At 57.2% G+C, this 25,217-nt stretch overlaps 1 protein-coding gene across 1 annotated transcript; it reads right to left on the bottom strand.

Annotated features, from left to right (window-relative positions):
• Positions 1 to 42: 42 nt before the first annotated feature.
• On the bottom strand, positions 43 to 24,346 carry Map4k1 (mitogen-activated protein kinase kinase kinase kinase 1). The gene is given in 36 exon segments (XM_051162051.1): positions 43 to 266; positions 1,538 to 1,608; positions 1,700 to 1,789; positions 1,875 to 1,937; positions 2,398 to 2,572; positions 3,393 to 3,496; positions 3,801 to 3,859; positions 3,960 to 4,068; positions 5,812 to 5,871; positions 7,284 to 7,364; positions 8,295 to 8,379; positions 9,502 to 9,508; positions 10,872 to 10,948; positions 10,950 to 10,980; positions 11,066 to 11,184; positions 11,187 to 11,222; positions 11,337 to 11,343; positions 11,871 to 11,912; positions 12,668 to 12,712; positions 12,926 to 12,942; positions 12,944 to 12,970; positions 13,062 to 13,123; positions 15,072 to 15,113; positions 15,116 to 15,149; positions 15,339 to 15,455; positions 16,293 to 16,374; positions 16,467 to 16,529; positions 17,922 to 18,053; positions 19,389 to 19,461; positions 19,579 to 19,621; positions 19,860 to 19,907; positions 20,011 to 20,066; positions 22,447 to 22,511; positions 23,412 to 23,502; positions 23,658 to 23,715; positions 23,887 to 24,346. Coding segments are annotated over 36 exon segments (2,466 nt in total). The 5' UTR covers positions 23,986 to 24,346; the 3' UTR covers positions 43 to 170.
• Between the last annotated feature and the right edge of the window lie 871 nt (positions 24,347 to 25,217).

Below are 25,217 nucleotides of genomic sequence, written 5' to 3'. Positions count from 1 at the left end.
CTATGTTAGAGCATCTTTGTGTTGGGTTGTTTGAATTTGGTGGGGTGGGGAGACTAGGCATCCAAAACTCTCTCCCCCAAGAAAATCACAGTGACAACACTGAAGTCAGGTTTATTGGGCGATGAGGGCATCTTATGACCACTAGAGTGTCCCCCAGGAGTCCGCGGGGGTCAGTCCCTCAGGGCCTCCCGGTGACTCATTCCTGGATGTAGAGGTTGCTGGGGGCGGTAGGGTCGTCCGTGGGCCGTGTCTCCACCACTACGGGCCTGAAGAAGACAGAGGTCAGGTCATTCCTTTGTCATTGTCAAAACAGTTAATAGAAACTGCACCATTCTGATGCTGGGCTGTGATGTGGCTAGGTCAGGCATGGCGGCACGTGCCTACTTTCCCAACTATTGGGAAGCTGAGACAGATCTGAAGTTCAGGGTCATCCTCAGCTACATAGGGAGTCTGAGGTTAGCCTAAGTTATAAAACCCTGTTTCCAAAAAAAAAAAAACAAAAACAAAAAAACATGGGGGGGGGGGGCGGGGCAGGGCGGGCTGGCGAGATGGCTCTGCAGGCAAAGGTGCTTCTCACTAAACATAATGACCCAAGTTCAATCTCTGGGACCCACATAGTAGAGAGAGAGAATTGTCTCCCAAAAAAATGTCCTCTCATCTCCAGCTGCCCTCAGTAGCATGTGTCACCCCCACCCCCACCCACCTCCTTGTAAAGAGAAGAGAAGAGAACTGGAGACCAATCAGGGCTCCACAGGGAGACCCTGCCTCACAGCTACAGCAGTAAGGTAGCCGACAGGAGTTCACACTCCCAAGAATCCTGGTGGAAGCCAGGCGAGGTGGCGCACGCCTTTAATCCCAGCTCTCAGGAGGCAGAGGCAGGCGGATCACTGTGAGTTTGAGGCCAGCCTGGTCTACAGAGTCCAGGTCAGCCAAGGCTACACAGAGAAACCCTGTCTGATACAACAACAACAAAAAGGATCCTGGTGGAGCCGGAGCGTCAGGAGGGAGCTTAGTAAAAGGCCAGAGAGACCCCCGCTTCACCCCAGTAGCCTCTCCTGCCCCTCCATCCATCTCCCCACCACCCTACCTGGGAGAGCCGAGCAGACGGAAGGTGAGGGTGGGGTCTCTCAGCTCCTGCAGCAGCTGTGGGAAAAGCGTGTCCGAGTCTGTAACTGAGACACAAGACCTCCCCTCTCCCTACAAACATGGCTTGTCTAACCCCAGACACACACACACACACACACACACACACACACACACACACACCACATGAAGCTGTGTGACTCTGAGCAAGTGACTGACTTAACTGCTCTGAGTTGGAGACTAAAAGTCACAGTGCTCTACCTGATAGGCCACTGTAAAGAGTAAATCCGGGGCCAGGGAAGCCAGACAGCGTCTGTGGGATGAGCCTGTTCCCACTGGGGAATGAGGCACCAACACGTGTGTCCGAAGCTTCCCTGACCCAGGGCTTCGCCAAGCCCATTTAGAGGCTGAGAGGACTGAGGAGAGGTCAGTGCTGCGAGCCGGAGGGGCCTACCTGTTCCGAGCCTGCAGCCCACACCTGGACTCCGTGCTTCCAGAAGGCCTGGAGTCGATCTCCAACCATAGCTAGTGAGAGAGAGAGCAGTTGCCGGTGACCCTAAGGTCACGGAACTCCCACCCTTGACCTTGATCCCGGCCCCTCCCATCCAGCACATACCCACAGCCTCCACTGCTTCTGTCATAGGGATCTCAGGGGAGCGGAGGCCGGGAGCTGGGGCCCCCTCTGGGGTGACTAGCTTCAGAGATCCTGGAAGGAAGTGGCGGGAGGGTTTTGAGCACAGCGCCCTGGGTTGAGGACCAGGGTAGGAGGGAGAGAGGGAGGGAGGCCTTACCATCCATCAAGACCAGCACCAAGTCTTCCTTCACTTGGAACACCTGCACTGGTCCCTTGTGCTCTGCGGAGAGAGGCAGGTGCTTAGGAATTAACCTCCTGGCTCTGTTCAGCGAGCATCCCTCAGGTAGGTCCCGCCCGCCATATTGGCCTCCCACCCTGTTAACAGTATCAGTCAAATAAGACCACACACCTTTTCCCACGTCTTTCTCAGTAGCGGCTCAGACCCTGCCCAAGCCACTCTGCCCCCCCCCCCACCCCACTCCCCACCCATCAGTCGTCTGTCGTCCACAGGGGATAAGCTCGGCCTCTCCCACAGTCCCACCATCCTTCGGCCCAGCTCACCTGGCAGCCCCTTCCCACACCCTGTCCTTCCCCGCAGCCTGCACGCCTTCCCCCCTTCCCCGCAGCCCTGTCTGGGTCTGCAACTTCCCTCATGGATCCTCTTCCCCGCAGCACCACCCCTCCACACCCGCCTCCTCCTGCCCCCTGCAGCCGGGCCTCCCAGCGGCTCACCCACTCACCGGTGCTGGTGTCGTCCAGCCAGCAGGACAGCGCGCCGAAGCGCACGGTGTGGAAGAGCACCGACCTCGCCGCCGGCCCGGGGCTCACGCCGATGCACACTGCCGGCAGCTCCGAGCCTGGTGCTGTCAGCAGCGCGAACACTGGCAGTGGGGTAGGCAGTGGGAACAGCACCTGCTGCGGGGGGCGGAAGGGGGAGGTCCCCGCAGGGGCAAGGGAGACTCAGGGAGGCTCTGGGGCCGGGGTGGGGGTGGGGGAATCCTCAAATAATTTCTGGCCTCATTAGAAACAAAGCGTGCCCTTAAGAGTAAATGTGGCTTCGTCAGAACACCAGGGCACACACTACCAGGGCAGCAAAAGCACTTTAGACTCAAAGGAACAGACCCTTGGAGACCCTTGGAGGTCAGATGTGTGTGTGTTGCAGGGGGGGGGGGTGTCTTTTTTTTTTTTAGATTTATTTATTTATTATTAGGTATACAGTGCTCTGCTTGCATGTACTCCTGTAAGCCAGAAGAGGGCGCCATATCACACTACAGATGGTTATGAGCCACCATGTGGTTGCTGGGAATTGAACTCCGGACCTTTGGAAGAACAGGCAGTGCTCTTAACCTCTGAGCCATCTCTAGCCCGGGGCGGGGGGTGGTCTTAAAGATCAGAAAGTTAAAAAAAAAAATTGTTTATTTCTATTTTATGTGCACTGGTGGTTTGTCTGCATGTGTGTCTGTGTGAGGGGGTCAAGTCCCCTGGCGCTGGAGCTGCAGACAGACAGTTGTGTATGGGTGGGTGCTGGGAATTGAACCTGGGTCTTTTGGAAGAGCAGCCAGTGTTCTTAACCGCTGAGCCATCTCTTCAGACCCTCAGGAAAATTTCAAAATGTCTGGGGGCAAGGGGTGGGGTGGGGGTGGGCAACGAAACAGCCTAGGAGGAGTTCGCCCAGTTCATGTAAGTGCAAATGGTGGGGGGCTGGAGCCACAGCACCCTTGTCCTTCGAGCTTACCCGGACGAGCAGGAATTTGCTGGCTGGCTCGTACCACTGGAGCAGGACCACAGAAGTCTCCAACGCCCCACACAGGAACGGTCCCCCGGAGCTGGCACCCTCAGCTGTGGGAGTGGACAAGAATGGGTCAGGGGCGGGATAGAGAGATGGCTCAGAGGTTAAGAGCCCTGACTGCTCTTTCAGAGGTGCTGAGTTCAATTCCCAGCAACCACATGGTGGCTCACAACCATCTATAATGTGATCTAGCGCCCTCTTCTGGCCTGTACATGTACAAGCAGGCAGAGCACTGTATACATAATAAATAAATAAAGAATGAATGGGTCAGGGTCCCTGGCCACCCTTACTGAGTGGACAGTCTGGGCACCGGACCTCCCCGTCTCCACCCAGCACCCCGAGGCTTGTTCTCACCCACACAGCAAGCCCGGCAGCCTTTGGTGTCCTGGATCTTACTGGAGACCATGTTCTTTCTGAAGGAAGAAGAGGAGGAGAGGTGAGTGGCGGCCGCGAGGGCAGCAGTGGGGGCAGGGAAGCCAAGCCGATGGTGACAGCGCCCTTTGGGGCCAGTACCTTGCCAGTAACCAGTGAGGGCTGATGTGAGCGATGGGGCCGCCTGTTTTGCCCTCTTTCCTCTCCAGCAGGCCCAGGATGCTATGAGAATATACGTGGGGTGTCTTTCCTGCAGCGTGTGTGTGGGAGGAGGGCGTGGGAAGCCGTTATAGGACCCCTGCTGTCTCTTGTCGCCCAGCCCCTCTGAGACCATTCGCACGCACGGTCCCCTCTCATCATGTCTGGAAGGACCTGTGTGGTCCAGGCACTGTGATCTGCCGAGGACACCAGAGAGCAGGGCAGACCGCCCACCCTCAGCCATCACACTGCTGCAGGTGAGAGATTAGGCCACTACAACCAGCAGGTGAAGCTGCACCTGTCGGTTATTTTATTATTATTATTTATTTTATTATTTTTTTTTTTTTGGTTTTTCGAGACAGGGTTTCTCTGTGTAGCCTTGGCTGTCCTGGACTCACTCTGTAGACCAGGCTGGCCTCGAACTCACAGCGATCCTCCTGCCTCTGCCTCCCGAGTGCTGGGATTAAAGGAGTGCGCCACCACTGCCCGGCTCCGTCGGTTATTTTTGTGGTGCTTGTTTCCCGAAACGCGGTCTCAGGTCCAGCCTGGCCTCTTAACTCCCCGGGTAGCTCCCAGCCTCCATCCCGAGTGCTGTGATTACAGGTGCATGCCGCCACACCTGATTCATACAGCCGAGTTTAACGGGGTGGGGGGGGAGGGGGCATCTACCTATGCCAGGAGTGGTGGCAGCTGCTTGTAATCTCAGGACTTGGCAGCGGAATCAAGAGAGAGAGAGAGAGCTGCCCCAGGTTCGAGGCTCGCCTGGGTTACTCAGTAGGAATCCTGTCTCAAAAAATAGGGGCGGGGCCGGGCATGGTGGCGCACGCCTTTAATCCCAGTACTCGGGGGAGGCAGAGGCAGGAGGATCGCTGTGAGTTCGAGGCCAGCCTGGTCTACAAAGCGAGTCCTGGACAGCCAAAGCTACACAGAAAAACACTGTCTCGGAAAAAAAAAAAAATAGGGGTGGGGGCGGCTGGAGACATAGTTCAGGGGTAGCACACCCGTGCAGCATACACAGGCCCTATTACTTACCAAACAATGAACACACACACAAAAAAAAATTTTTTTTGCAGCGGGCTGGGGGGAGGGCGGAGGACAGGGTTTCTCTGTGTAGCTGTGGCTGTCCTGGACTCACTTCGTAGACCAGAGCTGGCCTCGAACTCACAACGATCCCCCTGCCTCTGCCTCCCGAGTGCTGGGATTAAAGGTGTGCACCACCACTGCCCGGCTTCTTCAGTCTATGTTCTCATTGTCAGATCCACCTGTCCTTGGGGCTGGAGAGATGGCTCAGAGGTTAAGAGTGCTGGCTGTTCTTCCAGAGGTCCTGAGTTCAACTCCCGGTAGCCACACGGTGGCTCAGATCCACCTGCCCGTCTCTTATGCTCTGAGATTAAAGGATTGTGCCATCTACACCCAGAGATGTCAAAGGCATTTGAAGTTGAATTTATTGTTAAAAATGAACTCGCACTCGGGAGGCAGAGGCAGGTGGATCGCTGTGAGTTCGAGGCCAGCCTGGTCTGCAGAGCGAGTCCAGGACAGCCAAGGCTACACAGAGAGACCCTGTCTTGGGGGGGGGGGGAGATGAACTCACAACCAACTTGAGAGGTGAAGATTTCGGAGCTCCGCCTTACAGATATAAAAACCAAGGCTCAGGGAGAGAAGCTCTGCCTTAGATCAATCAGTAGTGGACAGTGGTGGGATTTGAACCTCAGGCCCAGCAGAGAGAGAGATCAACACCCACACAAACCCCCATCCCTTAACGCTTGTCCCGCCCCTCCCCCAGCCCAAGGCTGACCTGAGAGAGACATGAGGAGGTTGTTGATGCAGTACAGCCAGGTTGTGCGGCCAGGAAGAGCTGCAGGGAGGGCGGGCAGCCTCTGTAATTCCCAGCGACCTGACGCCACCCACTCCCTAGCACTGACCCCCCCACCCCACTCCTCAGCTCTGACCCCGCCACCCCACTCCCCGGCGCTGACCCCGCCACCCCACTCCCCGGCTCTGACCCGCCACCCACCGACTCCCACCCACCGGCACTGGACCCCAGCCACCCCACTCCCGGCGCTGACCCCGCCACCCCACTCCCCGGCGCTGACCCCGCCACCCCACTCCCCGGCGCTGACCCCGCACCCCACTCCCGGCGCTGACCCCCGCCACCCCACTCCCCGGCTCTGACCCCGCCACCCCACTCCCCGGCTCTGACCCCGCCACCCCACTCCCCGGCTACTGACCCCGCCACCCCACTCCCCGGCACTGACCCGCCACCCCACTCCCCGGCGCTGACCCCGCCACCCACTCCCCGGCGCTGACCCCGCCACCCCACTCCCCGGCGCTGACCCGCCACCCCCTCCCCGGCTCTGACCCCGCCACCCCACTCCCCGGCACTGACCCCCCACCCCATCCCCGGCGCTGACCCCGCCACCCCACTCCCCGGCGCTGACCCCGCCACCCCACTCCCCGGCTCTGACCCCCACCCCACTCCCCGGCACTGACCCCGCCACCCCCCCCCGGCACTGACCCCCCCCCCCACCCCACTCCCCGGCACTGACCCCGCCACCCCACTCCCCGGCGCTGACCCCCCACCCCACTCCCCGGCTCTGACCCGCCACCCCACTCCCCGGCACTGACCCCGCCACCCCACTCCCCGGCGCTGACCCCGCCACCCCACTCCCCGGCGCTGACCCCGCCACCCCACTCCCCGGCGCTGACCCCCACCACCCCACTCCCGGCGCTGACCCGCCACCCCACTCCCCGGCGCTGACCCCGCACCCCACTCCCCGGCGCTGACCCCCCACCCCCACTCCCCGGCGCTGACCCCGCCACCCCACTCCCCGGCTCTGACCCCCCACCCCACTCCCCGGCGCTGACCCGCACCCCCACTCCCCGGCTCTGACCCCGCCACCCCACTCCCCGGCTCTGACCCCGCCACCCCACTCCCCGGCACTGACCCGCGCCACCCCACTCCCCCCCGGCGCTGACCCCGCCACCCCACTCCCCGGCGCTGACCCCGCCACCCCACTCCCCGGCTCTGACCCCGCCACCCCCCTCCCCGGCGCTGACCCCCCCCCCCCCCTCCCCGGCACTGACCCCGCCACCCCACTCCCCGGCGCTGACCCCGCCACCCCACTCCCCGGCGCTGACCCCGCCACCCCACTCCCCGGCTCTGACCCCGCCACCCCACTCCCGGCGCTGACCCCGCCACCCCACTCCCCGGCACTGACCCCGCCACCCCACTCCCCGGCACTGACCCCGCCACTCCACTCCCAGCACTCACCATTTCCAGTGTGGCTTCCTGATCGCTCCTGTTCAGTGTGAAAATGGCCTTCCTCGCAGCCATGAGCAAGTGCTGGTCTGGGTGGGCCAGACGAGGAGGGTGTCTGGGGCTCTCCTCCCAGAATCTTTGTCCAAACTGTCCTCTACCCCCAACCCCACCCTTTCATACCAATTCTCCCTGCAGACTGACGCCCCCTGCTTCCGTCTCCTCAAATCTGAACTTAACCCCTACCCCTACTCAGGCCCTTAAACAGTCTCCATAGTGTCCCCCACTCGTGACTTGCCAACACCTGGCAGCTCTTTGTCACTGACCCTCCAGCCCTACTTTCCCACAGCAGCTCTCTGAGCCCTGCCCCTCCTTTCCATGCTGCTCTCCGGTTACTGACCTTTGACCCTGGATCCCCAATATGGCCTTTTCTATCCAGTGTAACTGCTCAACCCTGGTCTCTCTCATTTTGTTTTGTTTTGGTTTTTTTGTTTGTTTGTTAGTTTTTTTTGACCCAGGGTCTCTCTGTGTAGCCCTGGCTGTCCTGGACTCACTTTGTAGACCAGGCTGGCCTCGAACTCACAGCGATCCGCCTGCCTCTGCCTCCCAAGTGCTGGGATTACAGACGTGCACCACCACGCCCAGCGCTTAATAACAGCATTTTAAAAAGACATTTAAAAATAAAAACATAAGTCTTAAATAGCAAAAATAAAATAAAATAAAAAGAGCCTCCTGGGTGTGGTGGCTCAGTGGTTAGTTAACAGCACTTGCTGCTCTTACAGAGGACTTGGGTTCGGTTCCCAGCACCCATGTCAGCCAACAACCAGTTAAGTTTTAAGTGCAGTGCCGACACTGCATGCATGTGGTAGACACTGCATACATGCTGGTGAAACCACTCGTATATAAAATTAGAACAACAACAAAAAATTGTTCCTGAAGCCATTAGTGCTTTCACTAGGCCCTTGTCACTCCACCCCCCAGCCCCCTCACCCCAGGCGATCCTGGGCCTCCTGAGCACCCACCTTTAGTAGAGGGATGTGTCCAGGCGACCGTGCTGTGGATCTGGAGGGGGCAGCCATTGAACAGTTTCACAAGATGGGCACATCCCTGCGTGGCCATGGCCAGCGGGCAGCAGCAGTGAGCAGAGGAGGACAGGAAGGTGTAGTGGTTAAGACTCAAGAAAGAGTACAGGGTTCAGACTCTGCTTATGCCTCAGAGGCACATAACCCTGTGCCCCCCCGGCCTCAACCCCCCAAGGCCTGAGGCCCCCTAAGGCCTCACCTCCCCAGGCCTCACTCCCCCCAGACCTCAACTCCCCAGGCCTCATTCCCCCAGGCCTTATCACCCCAGGCCTCACACCCCCAGACCTCACCTCTCCCAGCCCTCAACTCCCCCAGGCCTCACCCTCCCAGGCCTCACCCCCTAAGTCTCATCCCCCCAGGCCTCACACCCCAAGGCCTCCCCCTGCCAGGTCTCAACTCCCCAAGGCCTCGCCCCCCCAGGCCTCATTCCCCAGGCCTCACCCCGCAAAGGCCTCACCGCCCCCAGGGCCTCATTCCTCCCCCCCCCAGGCCTCACCCCCTCCATCTGTGGTTCTGGCCCCCTACCTTCTCATTAACCATGGCTAGGCATGGTCCAAAAAATGTTACATGAAAGATTTTTTTTTTAATTGTCTTGTCAGGGACTAGAGAGATGGCTCAGCAGTTAAGAGCACTGACTGCTCTCCCAGAGGTCCTGAGTTCAATTCCCAGCAACCACATGGTGGCTCATAACCATCTATAATGAGATCTGGCTCCCTCTGCTGGTGTGCATGAAGACAGAGCACTCATATGCATTAAATAAAAAAATAAATCTTAAAAATTATCTTGTCATATATATGTTTTTATATGTTGCATGTATTTTGGAGTATAATATGATTTTTAAAAGACAGGGTTTCTCTGTGTAGTCTTGGCTGTCCTGTAACTCACTCTGTAGTCCAGGCCGGACCTCACAGAGATCTGCTTGTCTCTGCCTCCCGAGTGCTGAGTATTACAGATGTGCACCACCACACGCTCACCCTACAGCAAACCTTTTACTATGCCTATCAGTGAAAACTGCCTCATAGGTACGTACAGCCGTGGAAAATATAGGACTGGGTACTAGCCAGTTTGAGGTACCCGCTGGGGGTCCTGAAATGGCTCCTCCATGGATAAAGGGGATGCCTTCTATACAACCCGAGTAAACTCTTACCTCTCGGCTCTTCTCTTTCTCCAATCTGTGGACGGAAAACAGTCTCGTTATGTACCCCACTTGGCCTAGAAAGCCCCCTCCCAGTTCCTACCTTTGTGGGTACTGGGGATAAAAGACAAGGCTTTGCACGTGGAAGTCTAAGCGTTCTTCTGCTGGCCCCGCCGCCGGCCCCGCCCCCGGCCCCGCTCTCTCTGTCGAACTAGGCAAGCTTGCTAAGGTGAGCCATGGCCCCAGCCTTTGACTACTGGTCAGTCTGTTGTCAACCCAACACAAACGAGAGTCATTTGACAAGAGGGCTCTATACCTAAGCAGATGCTTCTACCAGACTGTGGGACATGTTAACAAATTACTCACTAGGGTGAGAGGGCCCAGCCCGTACTGGCTGATGCCACTCTCGGGCAGGAGACCTGGGTTGTATAGAAAAGCAAGCTGATGGTGGCGCATGCTTTTAATCCCAGCACTTGGGAGGCAGAGGCAGGGATCGCTGTGAGTTCGAGGCCAGCCTGGGCTACAAAGCGAGTCCAGACAGCCAGGCTAACACAGAGAGACCCTGTCTCAAAAAAACAAAATAATAATAATAATAAATAATAATAATAATAATAATAATAATAATAATAATAATAATAATAATAATAATGGAAAAGCAGTGTCCCTCCTTGGCCTCTGCCTCCTGCCTCTAGGTTCCTGGCCTGACTTCTCTGGACTGTGGACTCTGAAACCCAAGTGTGACCCATCTTCCCGTCTCGGCACCCCGAGGGTGTGGCCACCATACGGAGAAGCTGGCGTCTATTTTTACACATGGAGGTCTGCGCTTCATGAAGACCCGAGACCAGGGCTCAGCAGGTAAGCGTACTCACTGTACAACTGTGAGGACCCGAGTTCGGGTCCCTAGCGCCTGAATTTAAAAAGCTGGACACAGCTATGTTTCTCTGTAACCCCGGGAGAGGAGGATTGCCGAGGCTTGCTGGCTCCAGCCTGGCTCCAAGCTCAGGCTGAGACTCTGTCTCAGAGAAATAAGATGGAGGGCTGCAGAGATGGCTCAGAGGTTAAGAGGCGCTGACTGTTCTTCCAGAGGGTCCTGAGTTCAATTCCCAGCAACCACATGGTGGCTCACAACCATCTATAATGAGATCTGGACGCCCTCTGCTGGCCTACACGCAGGCACACATGGAGTGTGACAGTGTGGGACACTGGTGTTCTCCTCTGGCCTCCATTTACCCATCCACTCGTCCGCCTGTAAATACACCCCCCACCCACTTGCACACACATGCCACAAGACCAGTGGTCTGGCCCAGAGGAGGGACTCAATAAATATCACCTATCAGATGTCATGCTATCTTCCACTGGGCCAGCCCAGCCCGTCTTGAGACCGGCAGCTACCTCTCACCTCTCTCCTCATCTTCTCCTTCTTAGGGGGTAGGAGTGGGGGCCGGCCTTGCGCCGGGGCAGGCTGGGCTCCACAGCGAGGGATCTGACAGGAAGGGACATCAGACTAGGAGACTCGCCCCTGCCTGTCTTCCCCCCCCGCTCCCCGCCCCCAGGGCTGTCCTGGTACCTGAGTGGGGCCGTGAGATGGGGGCTGCGGGTGGCTGGGGGAGGTCCGGGACGGGGGGTACGGGGAGGAGGTCCACTGGCACACCGGACCAGCACCCCTGGGCTCAGCTGCCCGTCGTCTACCCCCCAGAGCCAGAACCATCATCCGAGGGAGATCGGAACTTGGGCTATGAGACAGGAGTGAGAGAAACAGATACCAGAAGACAGTGTACTTTGCACCCCGATTCCTGCCTCCCCCAAGACCAAGAATCACCCTGCCTTGGTCCTAACCATTTCCTGACCCGTATCCTCATGAGAAGGGATATCGGCACAACACCAGAAAACAAAGGGTTAATGCTGGACGGGAGGCCAGCTGCTTGCCAGATCTCACTGTACCCACTACTCCAGATACCCAGATACCCAGCCTTGCTTTAAAAAAACAAATTTTGAAGCCGGGCGTGGTGGCCGCACACCTTTAATCCCAGCACTCGGGAGGCAGAGGCAGGTGGATCGCTGTGAGTTCGAGGCCAGCCTGGTCTACAAAGTGAGTCCAGGACAGCCAAGGCTACACAGAGAAACCCTGTCTCGAAAAACCAAAAAAAAAAACCAAAAAAAAAAAAAAAAAAAAAAAAACAAATTTTGATTTTGAGACAGGGTCTCACTATGTCACTGTGTAGCCCAGGTTGGCCTTGAACTCACAGAGGTCCACCTGCCTCTGCCTCCCCGAGGGCTGGGATATCCTGGTTTTGTTTGTTTTTTTTGAGTCCTGGGTTTCTCTGAACATTTAAAGCACCCCAGCATCAAAGGACTTGGCCTCAGGATCCCCAGGGCCTTACCTTGGGGGCAGGGGAGGAGGCATGTCCTCTGTGGGGGCAGGGCTGAAACACAAAGAAAGGGTGAGCAGGTGTGGTATCCCAGGCTGGTGGCCTGCAACTGAGGGATAGTGGGGAAGGGGCGCCTTAGAGTGACTGACAGCCATGTCAGAAACAGCAGTGGCAGCTCTGGGCTGTTACACGGTGTCCACACCCTCTACCCCCATGTACCCATGCATAGGTGAGGCGCAGGCTCGGAGACTGTCCCTGAGCCAGGCCAGGGAGGATGTGGGGTTGGCAGGTAAGCAGAGGCGGTGGAGCCTGGGGAGTGGGTGAGGCACCAGAGTGTGTGATGGTCAGGCCTGGGCTGAGGGCAGTGAAGGACTGAAGGTGGGGGTCAGATAAAAAGCTGTGGAGGATGAGGCCTACTTGGACAGGTAAATACCAGTTACTTAGAAAGCCTAGCCAGAGCCGGGCGTGGTGGTACACACCTTTAATCCCAGCAGAGGCAGGCAGATCGCTGTGAGTTCGAGGCCAAGGCTACACAGAGAAACCCCTGTCTCGAAAAACCCGAAGAAGGACGAAGGCTTGGAATTGGGATTGGGGGGCTCACAAGGGGGGGTCTGAGGTAAAGAGGGTCAATGGGATGTAGGGGACCAGGCACTGTAGAAGAGGAGGATTTGGTAGGGGGAGCTTGCACTGGGTCATCGGAGCTCAAACACTGGGGTGACAGGAAGGTAGGAGAAGCAGGGTTTTGGGGGGATGTTGTGGGGGGGGTTAAGATGCCGAGGGAGCTGCGGTGAGCGCTCACGGGGTCTTACATGTCCACGTCATCATAGTCGTCATCAGACTCTGACAGTTGGGCTCTGAAGAAAGACAGGAGCATAGCCCTCGGAGCGGCTCCCACATAACCCATCGCCCTCCCCTCCAGCGCGGGGTGGGGGGTGAGGTAAGCGGGTGGGGCTGCCCTCCCCTCCAGCCCGGGGGCAGGGGTGGGGTGAGATAGGGGGGTGGGGCTGGCCCTCCCTTCCAGCCCCAGGGTGGGAGGATGGGGGTGAGGTAAGGGGGTGGGGCTGGACCTGGGACTGGTGCAACCGGAAGTCTCCAGGGGGCTGTAGTCGAACCTGTGGGATGAGGCGGGAGTCGTGGTCATGGCACAGGGCAGAAAGCGTGAAGAGGGTTGCCCTGGGGTGCGCATTGGAGGCAGAGTCTCACCGTGGTGTCAGCCGGAGGTCTGGGGTCCATTCCTCTGAGCCTCTGGAACTCCATGTGCTGCCCTGGGAAGTCGGGGTGAGGCGATGCAGTGAGGGGTGGGGAGGGGGGCGGGCAATTGGAGGGGGGGGGGGCCGCCTAGGGGTAGCGACTGTCCTTTGTGGGAGGGGCTTTGTTTGCAGGGGTCTTGCTGTAGGACAGGAGTGGTCTCAGAGAGGTGGAGGGGCTTTATTCAGGTACTAGGGGTTCTGATAGGCTTGGTGTTGGTTCTTTTGGATTTTGAGACAGGGTTTCTCTGTGTAGCCTGGCTGTAGATCAGGCTGGCCTCGAATTCAAAGATGCCCCTGTCTCAGCTCCCACCGGCATGCGCCACCACTGGCAGCCTTTTTTTTTTTTTTTTTTGGTTCTTCGAGACAGGGTCTCTCTGTGTAGACCAGGCTGGCTTCGAACTCACAGCGATCCACCTGCCTCTGCCTCCCGAGTGCTGGGATTAAAGGTGTGCGCCACACCGCCCGGCTAATGCCTATTTATTTTTAAGACAGAGCCTCCGGTGGTCCTGGCCTCTAACTTGCTCCTCCTGTCTCCTCTTCCCATGTGCTGAACTCCACCACACCAGGTGTATTCAATGCTGGGGACCCAACATATGCAAGGCAAGTATGGCAGGCTTGTCAGTGCTTGGATTTGGTTTTGGCAGTTGCCCTTTTTGGGTTGGTTTGATTTGGTTTTGCTGTCATTGTTTTGAGACAAGGTCTCACTGTGTAGCCCCGGCCTGGCTCTCACTATGTAGATGGGCAGCCTTGAGCTCACGGTGGCTATCCTGAGTGCAGGGTCAATGGTGTGTGCAGCCACGATTCTAGATAGAGAGATTCTCAAGGTCTGTTTAGGGGCAGAGCTGGGGTCTGGAGGACTGAGGAGAGAGGACTCGGAGCCGACCCTCGGTCAGTCTGAAGGTTACACGGCTGCACATTTCTTGGAATTGAGCCCCTGCTGGTCAGACAGTGGGCTAGGGAGGCCAGACCATAGGGTTCTCAGGCAGTGGGCTAGGGGGGCCCAGACCGTAGGGTTCTCAGGCAGTGGGCTAGGGGGGCCCAGACCGTAGGGTTCTCAGGCAGTGGGCTAGGGGGCCCAGACCATAGGGTTCTCAGGCAGTGGGCTAGGGGGGCCCAGACCGTAGGGTTCTCAGGCAGTGGGCTAGGGGGGCCCAGACCGTAGGGTTCTCAGGCAGTGGGCTAGGGGGGCCCAGACCGTAGGGTTCTCAGGCAGTGGGCTAGGGGGCCCAAACCGTAGGGTTCTCAGGCAGTGGGCTAGGGGGGCCCAGACCGTAGGGTTCTCAGGCAGTGGGCTAGGGGGGCCCAGACCGTAGGGTTCTCAGGCAGTGGGCTAGGGGGGCCCAGACCGTAGGGTTCTCAGGCAGTGGGCTAGGGGGGCCCAGACCGTAGGGTTCTCAGGCAGTGGGCTAGGGGCCCAGACCGTAGGGTTCTCAGGCAGTGGGCTAGGGGGCCCAGACCGTAGGGTTCTCAGGCAGTGGGCTAGGGGGCCCAAACCGTAGGGTTCTCAGGCAGTGGGCTAGGGGGCCCAGACCGTAGGGTTCTCAGGCAGTGGGCTAGGGGGGCCCAGACCGTAGGGTTCTCAGGCAGTGGGCTGGGGGGCCTAGATTGTAGGGTTCTCAGGCAGTGGGCTAGGGGGGCCCAGACCGTAGGGTTCTCAGGCAGTGGGCTAGGGGGGCCCAGACCGTAGGGTTCTCAGGCAGTGGGCTAGGGGGGCCTAGATTGTAGGGTTCTCAGATAGTGGGCTAGGGGGGCCCAGACCGTAGGGTTCTCAGGCAGTGGGCTAGGGGGCCCAGACCGTAGGGTTCTCAGGCAGTGGGCTAGGGGGCCCAGACCGTAGGGTTCTCAGGCAGTGGGCTAGGGGGCCTAGATTGTAGGGTTCTCAGATAGTGGGCTAGGGGGGCCCAGACTGTAAGGTTCTCAGACAGTTGGTAAGGGGGCCCATAGCATAGGGTTCTGCACTCACGACAGCAGTCTGTGTCTGGGATCCCCAGTGAGCTGGCCCGGGGGTAGATTTGATCCGCCGAGGGACGGCAGGAGGTGGCTGCGCAGAATATATCCGTGTCAGGGCTCACGGCCTCTAACGTCCTCCATCACCTCACCCCCTCGCTCTTCTAACCTTCTGCATCCAGCCGTGCCAGGCCTCCCGTCCTTATACCACTGCCTCCTAATGTGAGCCCCCAGAGGCTCTCCTGGCAGGAGGGAGGTCCCCACTTCCTTCTCTGCCCCTCACCTCAGGCTCCTCATCCTCAATCTCACCGGCGGGCGGCCCCTTCCCAGGATTCCTCATTTTGTCAAGAAGATCCAAGACCAGACCTCTGTTCAGCCCTGGCTGGGACACCAGCTGATGCTGAGAGAGGGGGTGGGGGTCAGAGGACTGGCAAGGCGGGGGAGAGGGGAGAGGACGGTGGCCTGTAAGGGAAGGCTCTGAGGAAGGTGCCGGCTGAGGGAGAAGGAAGGGGAAGCTCGGAGGCTCAGGGGCCCAGAGATTCTGAGAGGTTTTAGGGGATTAGAAGAATTTAGGGTTCTCAGGGTGGAAGGGAGGAATTGCAGGGTGACATAGAAGCAACCAGGCTTGACGAACCCTCTCAGAGACAGACACATGGAGGCCTTTGGGACTTGGCGCATTCCAGCAACTCAGGGAACTTGGAAAGGTCTGGGGTCTGGGGTAAGGCCAGTATGTGGTTTCGTGCCTGTAATCCTGGCCCTTGGAAGATGGAGGCAGGAGTTCCAGGAGTCCAAGGTCATTCATGGCTATATAGCAAGCTTATGTATGAGGCTAGCCTGGGCTATGTGCATATGAGACCATAAACAAAACAAACAAATGAAAAAAGCACACACACACATACCTACAAAACAAGCAAACAGAAAAGAAATAGTCCGGGTATTAATTTGGTTTGAGTTCCATTTTTTCCAGACAGGGTCTCGCGTAGCTCAGGCTAGCCTCGAACTCTCTATTTAAGTAAAGGTGGCCTTGAACTTCCGACCCTCCTACCTCTGCCTCCTCAGTGATGAGACTTGGCTTGTGCCACCAGGCCTGGATCTCTTGGTACAGTCTGGAGGGACTAGGGGTTTTGAACGGGTCATATCTAGATCTTGTGAGCCGTTATCTAGATCTTGTGAGCCGAGGAATATTGGGTAGCCTGGGGTTGGGGACGGGGGGACAGGGAAGGGAGAGGTGGCTTACAGTGAGCATCTTGGTGGCACCGGGACGTTTCTTAGGGTTCTTAGTGAGGGTGACTTTGACAAAGTTGTGGAAGGCGGATGACCTTGAAGGGAAGAGGCCACGTCAGGGTTGAGGGGATCGGAGTCCTTCTTATACCACTCACTCCTCCGCCCGCCCTCTGGTCACCTCCCTTACCATCTCCCCTTTTCCTTTAGCCGAGGAGGCTGGTAGCCGCTCTTGGTCATGAGGAACAGAACCCTAGATGAGCAGGGAAGAACATGGGGTTCAGACCTCATAGCTTTAGGAATTCACACACATACAGGTGAGTTGGGAGCGATGCCTCAGCAGCTGTCGTGCAAGCTGGAGGACCTGAGTTCAAATCCCCAGGCCCCCTGTAAAAAGCCGGGCATGCCTGTGCCTCTAGCGTTGTAGGGGCAGAGACAGGAGGATTCCTGGGACTTGCTGGCCACCAGCCTAGCTTCAAGATCAGAGAGAGAGAGACCCTGACCCAAGGGAAAGATGGTGAAGTGGGATAGGACAGGTGTGTGTGCTCACGCGTGAGCCAAATGCACAAAATGAAGACAATTTTAAACCATTTTGGGGAGCTGGGAATATGGGCCTGTGACACGGCTCAGTGGGGAAAAAGCACCAGCTGCCATCTGAGGACCCCGAGTTCAATTCCTGGGGCACACAGAGTGGAAGCAGAGAATGAATTCTGTAAATTGTCCTTCGACCCCCACCTGGGTATAAACAAATATCCCTGGTGTGGTGGCGAGCATATAATCCCAGCACTGGGGAGGCAGAGGCAGGGGGATCGCTGTGAGTTCGAGGCCAGCCTGGTCTACAAAGCGAGTCCAGGACAGGCAGGGCAAGTCTCAAAAACTAAAAAGAAAAGAAAAGAAATACAGCTCCTGCTTTAAATTCAATATGCCCAACCCCCTCTTTGTTGGTGCATTGTGTTATGTAGGTCGGGCGATCCTCAAGCCTTCTGCCTCAGCTACCTGAGTGCTGGGACCACAGGGCAGCCATGCCTGGATATGAAGGCTCCTTCTGAGAGAAGCTGTTTATGACATGCCTCCAGGTTGGGGATGGAGGGCCACCCCTGTAATACCACCATGTGGGAGGCTGAGGCAGGAAGATCAGAATCCAAAGCCAGCCTGGGCTATCTAGTATAGGTCAGCCTGGGCTACACAGTATAGGCCAGCCTGGACTATATAGTATAGGCCAGCCTGAGCTACATAGTATAGGCCAGCCTGGGCTACATAGTATAGGCCAGCATGGGCTATATAGTATAGGCCAGCGTGGGCTACACAGGAAGATAGGGAGACCCTGCCTCAACGACAAACAGAAGATAGACATCCCTAGACCTGCAAGAGGCCAAGGCGAGAGGATCTGGGATGTATAGCCACGTAGGGAACTGGAGGCCAGCTGTGCCTCTAAACACCCTGCCCCCCAAAAGATGGCACCCACTGAGCTGGAGGCCTTGCCGTGCAAAGCTGAGAAAAGGCTTTCTGTGCTCGGGCGGCCACAGGAGTGTCCCTAGGAATGGAACGTTTGATATGACATGGGGACACGGACTGAAGGGCGGTCTGAGGGTCAGGCCCGGGCAGGGCCCCGTGAGCAGCAACCTCGGGCCACCCCAGCCTTTACCTGAGAGGGTGCACGTCAAAGAGAGGGGGCTGGAGCTCGGCCAGTTCGATGGCCGTGATGCCGAGAGACCAGATGTCACAGAGCTCATTGTATCCACCCTTCAGGGCCACAGCTGCCACCTCTGGGGCCATCCTGTAGGCACAGACCCTCAGAGATCAAGGAAGGAGGGGCCCAGGGACAGGAGAGCGGTGGAGCAAGGGAAAATGGGGGTACAGACAGAGCCAGGGGAGAGGGACACCAAGGCAAAGTGGCAGAAGAAGTTAGGAAAGGAGAGTGGGGGGAGGAGGAGCTAGAAGGATGGTTTAGCGGGTAAGGGCACAGACTGCTCTTCCAGAGGACCTGGGTTCAAATCCCGGCATCTACATGGCACCTCACCCCTGTCTGTAATTCCATGATCTGACAACCTCACACAGACGCACATGCAGGCAAAACTCCAATGCACATAAAATAAAAATAAATGTTAAAAAAGAAAGAAAAGGAAAGGAAAGGAAAGGAGACTGTAGGAACACTAAGGGTCCTGGCACTCTAGAGGCTAAAGCAGGAGGTTAGGGCCTGAGCTACAGAGTGAGACACTACCTCCAGAAAAGGGAGAGAGCTGGGCGTGGTGGCGCACGCCTTTAATTCCAGCACTCGGGAGGCAGAGGCAGGCGGATCGCTGTGAGTTCAAGGCCAACCTGGTCTACAAAGTGAGTCCAGGACAGCCAAGGCTACACAGAGAGGCCTTGTCTCAAAAAAAAAAAAAAAAAAAAATATGGGGAGAGGGAGGAAAGGAGAAAAAGAGGCTGGGAGTGCGGCTTAGTGACACAGCAATGGTATTAGACAGGCTCTACCTTCAGTCCCTACAACAAATTAGAGCAAATCTGGATCTGTAATTGAGAGAGACAGAAACAGACAGAGTCACAGGCCCAGAAAACACAGAAATAGATGGACTTGGGGACAGATAGGATCAAGGTAAAAAAAAAAAAAAAAAAAAAAAACTAACCCAAGCTGGGCGTGGTGGCGCACACCTTAATCCCAACACTCGGAGGCGGAGGCAGAGGCAGGAGTATCGTTGTGAGTTCGAGGCCAGCCTGGTCTACAAAGAGAGTTCCAGGACAGCCAGGTCTATTACATAGAGAAACCCTGTCTCAGAAAAGAACAAAACAAAACAACAACAAAACCAAGCTGGGTGCCATGGTGGTAACATGCCTGTAACCCTAAAACTCAAGGAACTGGAGACAGGCGAGTCAGGAGTTCAAGGCCAGCCTGAGCTATGGGACACACAGACAGACATACACGCACAGACACAGCACACAGACAGGCACACACACAGACACACACGCTCACACACAGAGGCACGGGTGAATGGAAAACTCAAAACGGAGTCAAGTAGAAGGAAAAGGTCTTTACTAGGAGGCGGAGCCAAGACCTCCGCGGGGGACCGAGATGCCACTATTCCCACCCAGCCGCCCAGCCAGCACCCCTCACCAGTACGGTGTCCCAATGAAAGAGAGGCGCCTGGCCAGTGTCGCCCCGATCTGGGCTGAGATCCCAAAGTCGGCTGGAGGCAGAGACAGAAACAGGGTGTGTCTACGTCATCCCTTCCTCAACCTCCCAGGGCTCCCTGGGTGCCCCCCCACATCCCCCACCCCCCCCAACCCCCATGAGCCACACTCACCCAGCCTAACCTCCCCGAAGTCATTGATGAGGATGTTGGCCCCCTGGGGACCACAGGAGGGATGAGAAACTGTCAGCAGAGAATCCCCTCCCCCAGCTCCGCTCCAAGGCTCCCACCCTGTGACCCCAGCGGAAAGCCCAAACTCTCATGGGTTCTAGCCCCGCCCCGCCCCGCCCCACCCCCAGCGTTCCACCTTTCGCATCCCCTGACCCCACGTAAAGCCCAAACTCTCATGGGTTCGAGCCCCGCCTCCCCCAGTGGCACCCTTGTCCCTAGTCCACCTTGATGTCTCGGTGTATCTTCTTCTGTGAGTGCAGGTAGGCCAGTCCCTGGGGAGAAACGTGAACGCGGGGTTGGCGTCCACTAACAGCATCCTGCTCACTTTGCGGGGGGTGGGGTGGGGGGGGGGAGCGGGCCCTGGCGCCTTCTTACCTGGAGCACTTCCCGGCATACATAGCTGATCTGGAGCTCAGACAGAGAGCCAGTCACTGCAAAAGTCATCCCAGCCGGGCCAGGTGTTGGGAGAGGAGTCAGGAATCCTGGCTCGCTGGGGTCCCCAGCCTCCCTCCACCCCTGGCATCGGAGAGAATGACCAAAGAGGAGGGGACCCTGGATGGGACAAGTAGAAAGGGGAGAGAGAGGGTGGTGGCTGCCTGAAAGGTGATGAGCCAAGCATGGTCGCTCTTGCCTGTCATCCTATCACTTGGAAGGCTGAGGCAGGAGGGTTACCCTGAGTTTGAGGGCTAGCCTGGGTCATATACCAATATCCAGGCCAGTGTCAGGGCTACAGAGATAGGCCTGTTCCCAAAACAACCAAGAGTGTGTGTGCATGGCAGGGGAGAGAGAGATAGATGAATATGCAGCTACAGGTGGAGAGAGGCCGTCACTCAGCAAAGTCACACCAGTCCTACTGTGTGCCGGGTCCTGGAGACACAGCTATAAACCAGATAGTCATCCCAAAAGGCTGGGGGCGTGGCTCAGTGGTAGAGCCCTGCCTAGAATCCCCCAGTGAGGGGCTGGGGTGTGGCTCAGTGGTAGAGCCCCTGCCTAGAATCCCCCAGTGAGGGGCTGGGGCGTGGCTCAGTGGTAGAGCCCCTGCCTAGAATCCGCCAGTGAGGGGCTGGGGGTGTGGCTCAGTGGTAGAGCCCCTGCCTAGAATCCCCCAGTGAGGGGCTGGGGTGTGGCTCAGTGGTAGAGCCCCTGCCTAGAATCCCCCAGTGAGGGGCTGGGGGTGTGGCTCAGTGGTAGAGCCCCTGCCTGGAATCCCCCAGTGAGGGGCTGTGGGTGTGGCTCAGTGGTAGAGCCCCTGCCTAGAATCCCCCAGTGAGGGGCTGTGGGTGTGGCTCAGTGGTAGAGCCCCTGCCTAGACTCCCTAGTGAGGGGCTGGGGTGTGGCTCAGTGGTAGAGCCCCTGCCTAGAATCCCCCAGTGAGGGGCTGGGGTGTGGCTCAGTGGTAGAGCTCCTGCCTAGAATCCCCCAGTGAGGGGCTGGGGTGTGGCTCAGTGGTAGAGCCCCTGCCTAGCATGTGAGAGTCTCTGGTTTCATTCCTAGCAGGAAACATGTGTGGGAAGTGTTGTAACACATCACAGGTGCTGGTCAGCATGGCTACTCCACAAAGCAGGAGCGAGGACATGATGGGTCGCATTCTGCAGGAGGGAAAAGAGTGAGGGCCTGAGGCAGGGGACAATGTGAAGCGAGCAGCAGCTTCCCCTGAGGACACTGGGAGTCCTGGAGTCTCTGGCTGGGGTGCTGCCAGGGCAGGCAACAAGAGCAAGGGCAGAGATAGAGAGGCGGACCCAGCGGTAGGGCAGAGAAACAGACAACAGAGACCAAATGCAGGCAGACAGCCATAGTCTGGGAGAGAGAGACAGGCAGGGTTAGTGAAGGGACAAGAAAAAGATGAGACAGAGGGTGCTGGGCCGACAGCAGGTTTTGCACAATGGCTGGAGGAGTCACTTCTATCCGCGGGCCTCAGTTTCCCATTCTGAGGAAGGTTTTGTGTTGGCCGGATAGAACCAGAACCTCAATCCATCCTGCCAGGCAAGCCTTCTACCACTGAGCTCTAGAGCTCAATCTTTTCAGACATTTGAGGCCTTGGGCTACGGAGGCAGTTAGACAGAAAGACAGAGGTGAATGTCAGAACTTCAGAGAGGGCTGAGGTGGCAGCTACACAAAAGGCCGGGGTAGTGAGATCTCAAGTTCAAGGCCAGCCTGGGCAACTCCATTGAGATTCTGTCTCAAAAGAGTAAGTCAAAAGAGGGTTAGGGCAACATCTAAGAGAAGATGAGGGAATGTGATTAAAAAAAATTGTATACCTATAATTCTCAAAGAATAGATACATTAATTTAAACTTAGATTATCAGCTGGATGGTGGTGGCGCACACCTTTAACCCCAGCACTCAGGAGGCAGAGGCAGGTGGATCACTGTGAGTTCCAGGCCAGCCTGGTCTACAAAGAGAGTCCAGGACAGCCAGGGCTACACAGACAGACCTTGTCTCAAAAAATAAATTAAAAAGAAAAAGAAAAGAAAGACAAAGAAAATGCAGAAATGTCAACCCAACCCAGGAATACATTTTGACAAGGAAATATAGACACCCAGACAAAGAGACATGTAAGTAGAGGGGATTTGTTGCCTGGGGAGAGATAGGCAGGACCAGAAGGTGCTGGAGGCCAGGGTCATCACAGGGTCTCCAGCATCACTCTCACTCAAGGGGGGGGGGCAGTCGGGGGGAGTGGAAGGAGGCGGGGCCCCAGGGAGGGGCTCAGGTGTAAAGTGTGGAGCAGGAAAGCAGTTCCCAGGACACAAGCACAGAGAGACAGGAGGGCAGGTGGTGAAGGGGGCCTGGGTGCCCTTGTCTTTCCTCTAACCTTGGTAGATGTCCTGGAGGGAACCAGCTCCACAGAACTCCATGCAGATCCAGAGCTTCTGCAGCCTACGGGCCCCGGCCCAAAAGAGCAAAGATGGCAACCATAGTGACGCCTTCCCTGCCTCGAGGCGCTCTCTCTCTCTCTCTCTCTCTCTCTCTCTCTCTCTCTCTCTCTCTTTCTCACACACACACACACACACACACACGCCACCCTCCCCCCCCCTCCAGCCCACCAGAGAAGTGTCCTCTTCTCATGACAGAGGACGGGATGTGCCAGGAAGTATGCGCACTCTGGAGCAATTCGACTACAACTTAGGTCTTCGGGTTCCAAGCCCAGGGCGCCCCTCTGCCATCCCAGGCTAACTGAGGGAACGGAGCTGAGAGCTCACGGAGAAGCAGACAGAACAGAGAGCCCAGGGTTTGAGGAGCAGATGTCATTTTGGGGGAGGGGGCAAATTCTTTGGAGCCAAAGAATTTGGGAGTTCATGTTAAAGAAGCAGAGTGAAAATGAGGGATGCAGCCGGGCAGTGGTGCCGCACGCCTTTAAACTCAGCCCTCCGGAGGCAGAGGCAGGTGGATCGCTGTGAGTTCGAGGCCAGCCTGGTCTACAAAGTGAGTCCAGGACAGCCAAGGCTACACAGAGAAACCCTGTCTCAAAATAATAATAATAATAACAATAATAAAATAATAATAATAATAAAAAGAAAAAGAAAATGAGGGATGCAGGGAGCAGACCAAGAACAAAGAAGGTTCTAGATTAGCCCTTAAATTAGGGAGTACTCAGTAAGAAAAGTGGAGTTTCAGATTATGAATAAGGCCAGGATGCCCCAGTTAAAGGTGAGGGTCCTGGGGTTGGAGGTCAGTCAAGTTAGGGTATCTGGGTCACGAATGGTAGTTTAGGACTGAGGACCTGGCTAGGGGTGCCTAGTCAGAAATAAGGGGCTGGGGTTGGGGGATGGGCATCACCAGAGGTAACTGCCATGGTAAGCCACGATGTTGGCATGCCGGCAAGTTTTCAGCATGAGGATCTCCTTCTGTAGGGTGGAGACGTCATCATCTGTCAGGAGGGGCAGGAGAGAAAAGGTGGCCACTGGCGGGGGGAGGGGGCCTTAAAGGAGTGATCCCCCAAGTTCCTTGCAAGTATTTAGGGTAGGGCCGGGAGGGAGGGGGAAGGGAAGGTGGGGGGAGAAGAGTTTCTGAGGCCTTTCTCACCAGGCTCCATCTTCACCATCTTCAAAGCCACCAGGTCCTTAGACACCTTGTCGCGAGCCTTGTAAAGGGGGAAGTTGGCCATCAGGCAAGCTCCATAGTTTACTACCCTCAGCATCTCCCAGCCGAGAGGCCAAGGCCTAGCATCCTCTTGCACGCCCGTTCGTAGGCCTTCGCCCCAGCTCTCTCTCGGGGTTTGACGGGGCTTGAAGGAGCAGAAGGGCTTTCTCACCTTGAAGACTTCTCCATAGGTTCCGCCACCCAGTCGCTGCAGGAGATCATAGTGTTCCCGGGGGTCCTTAGTAAAGATGTCGGGGTCCACAAGGGCCATCCCTGGAGGCCGGGGCTGGGCCAGCGCCCAGGGTTGAGGGGGTGGGGGGCCAGCAGGGGCCTCAGGGCTGGAGCTTTGGTTATTACCTTGTGTCTCCACAAGTCTTGGGCCCGCCTTGACTCTGCGGGCTGTGGCCTTCCCCCTCCTCACTCTCGCTTCCTGCCCCAGCTGCAGGGCTGTACAGAGGGCTCCACCCCCCAGGTCCCTTGGGTTCCTGGGAGCCTGATTGCTTAGAGACCCACGGGACTCCCTTCCACCCCCCCTGAAGGGCACTATGTAAAATAGTATGCAAAAGACCTTAATTGCAACCCAGGGCTAACCTAGCACCCTCTCCGCAACACTCTCCTATTCTGGGAGGAGTGACAAGGTACTTGAAGCTTTGGAGTCAAGCCAGAGCGTTGCGCGTGTGCACGGCGCTGGCCAAGTAGCACACAGGCCTGTTTGTACGCGTCACTTTTAAGTGACAGCTATGCTCAGGGCACCTGCCCACATTGGCACATGCAGGTGCATCGCGCCTCGAGTGTGTGCAGTCTGTAGCAGGCGTAGGACACTTGTGAGGAGCCCCTACCAGGAGCCTGATGGAGACTCCGGGGTGCCACACGGCGGCCCCGCCGGATGCAGGGACCCATTCGCCTTCCTGGCCTCCTAGCAGAGCAGTGTGGCATCCCAGGGGCTGGGACCACGGTCTGGGACTTAATAGTGAGGAAGTGAGAATACTGGATTCTGTCTCAAGCACCCAAGCCCAGGCCAAGAAGGGATTCGGAGAGCACATCGCACCCGGCTGGACGCAAAGAGAAGGCGCGCGCGCGCGCACACACACACACACACACACACACACACACACACACACACACACACACACACACCACACACACACACACACACACACACACACCACACACACACACACACACACGCCTTCCCGCGCCAACACGCGTTTAAGGCTACGCATGCGCCCGCACAACCCTGACGCCTTTGCCTAGACTTCCAGCGCACGCGCGTCCGGAGCTTAAGCACAAGGTTTTGCGCGGCCCGGGACAACTTGGCCCCGCCTCCCTGCGCCTGCGTAGTAAGGCAAACGAGACCTTTTCTCACGCCGTCGGTCCCAAATAAACGGAATGGGAACCGGGAGATAGGGCCCAGGCCAGGGCAAGCCAAGTATTGGTTCAGAACGGGATCCAAGAGGAGGGAATCCTCTTGAACGAAACCAATGTGCGTGTTCTAATTGCGAC

This window comes from Acomys russatus, chromosome 19, assembly GCF_903995435.1.
Source record: "Acomys russatus chromosome 19, mAcoRus1.1, whole genome shotgun sequence".
NCBI lineage: Eukaryota > Metazoa > Chordata > Mammalia > Rodentia > Muridae > Acomys > Acomys russatus.
Note: the sequence above shows the minus strand (reverse complement) of the source record. Positions and strands in the feature narration are given on the sequence as shown.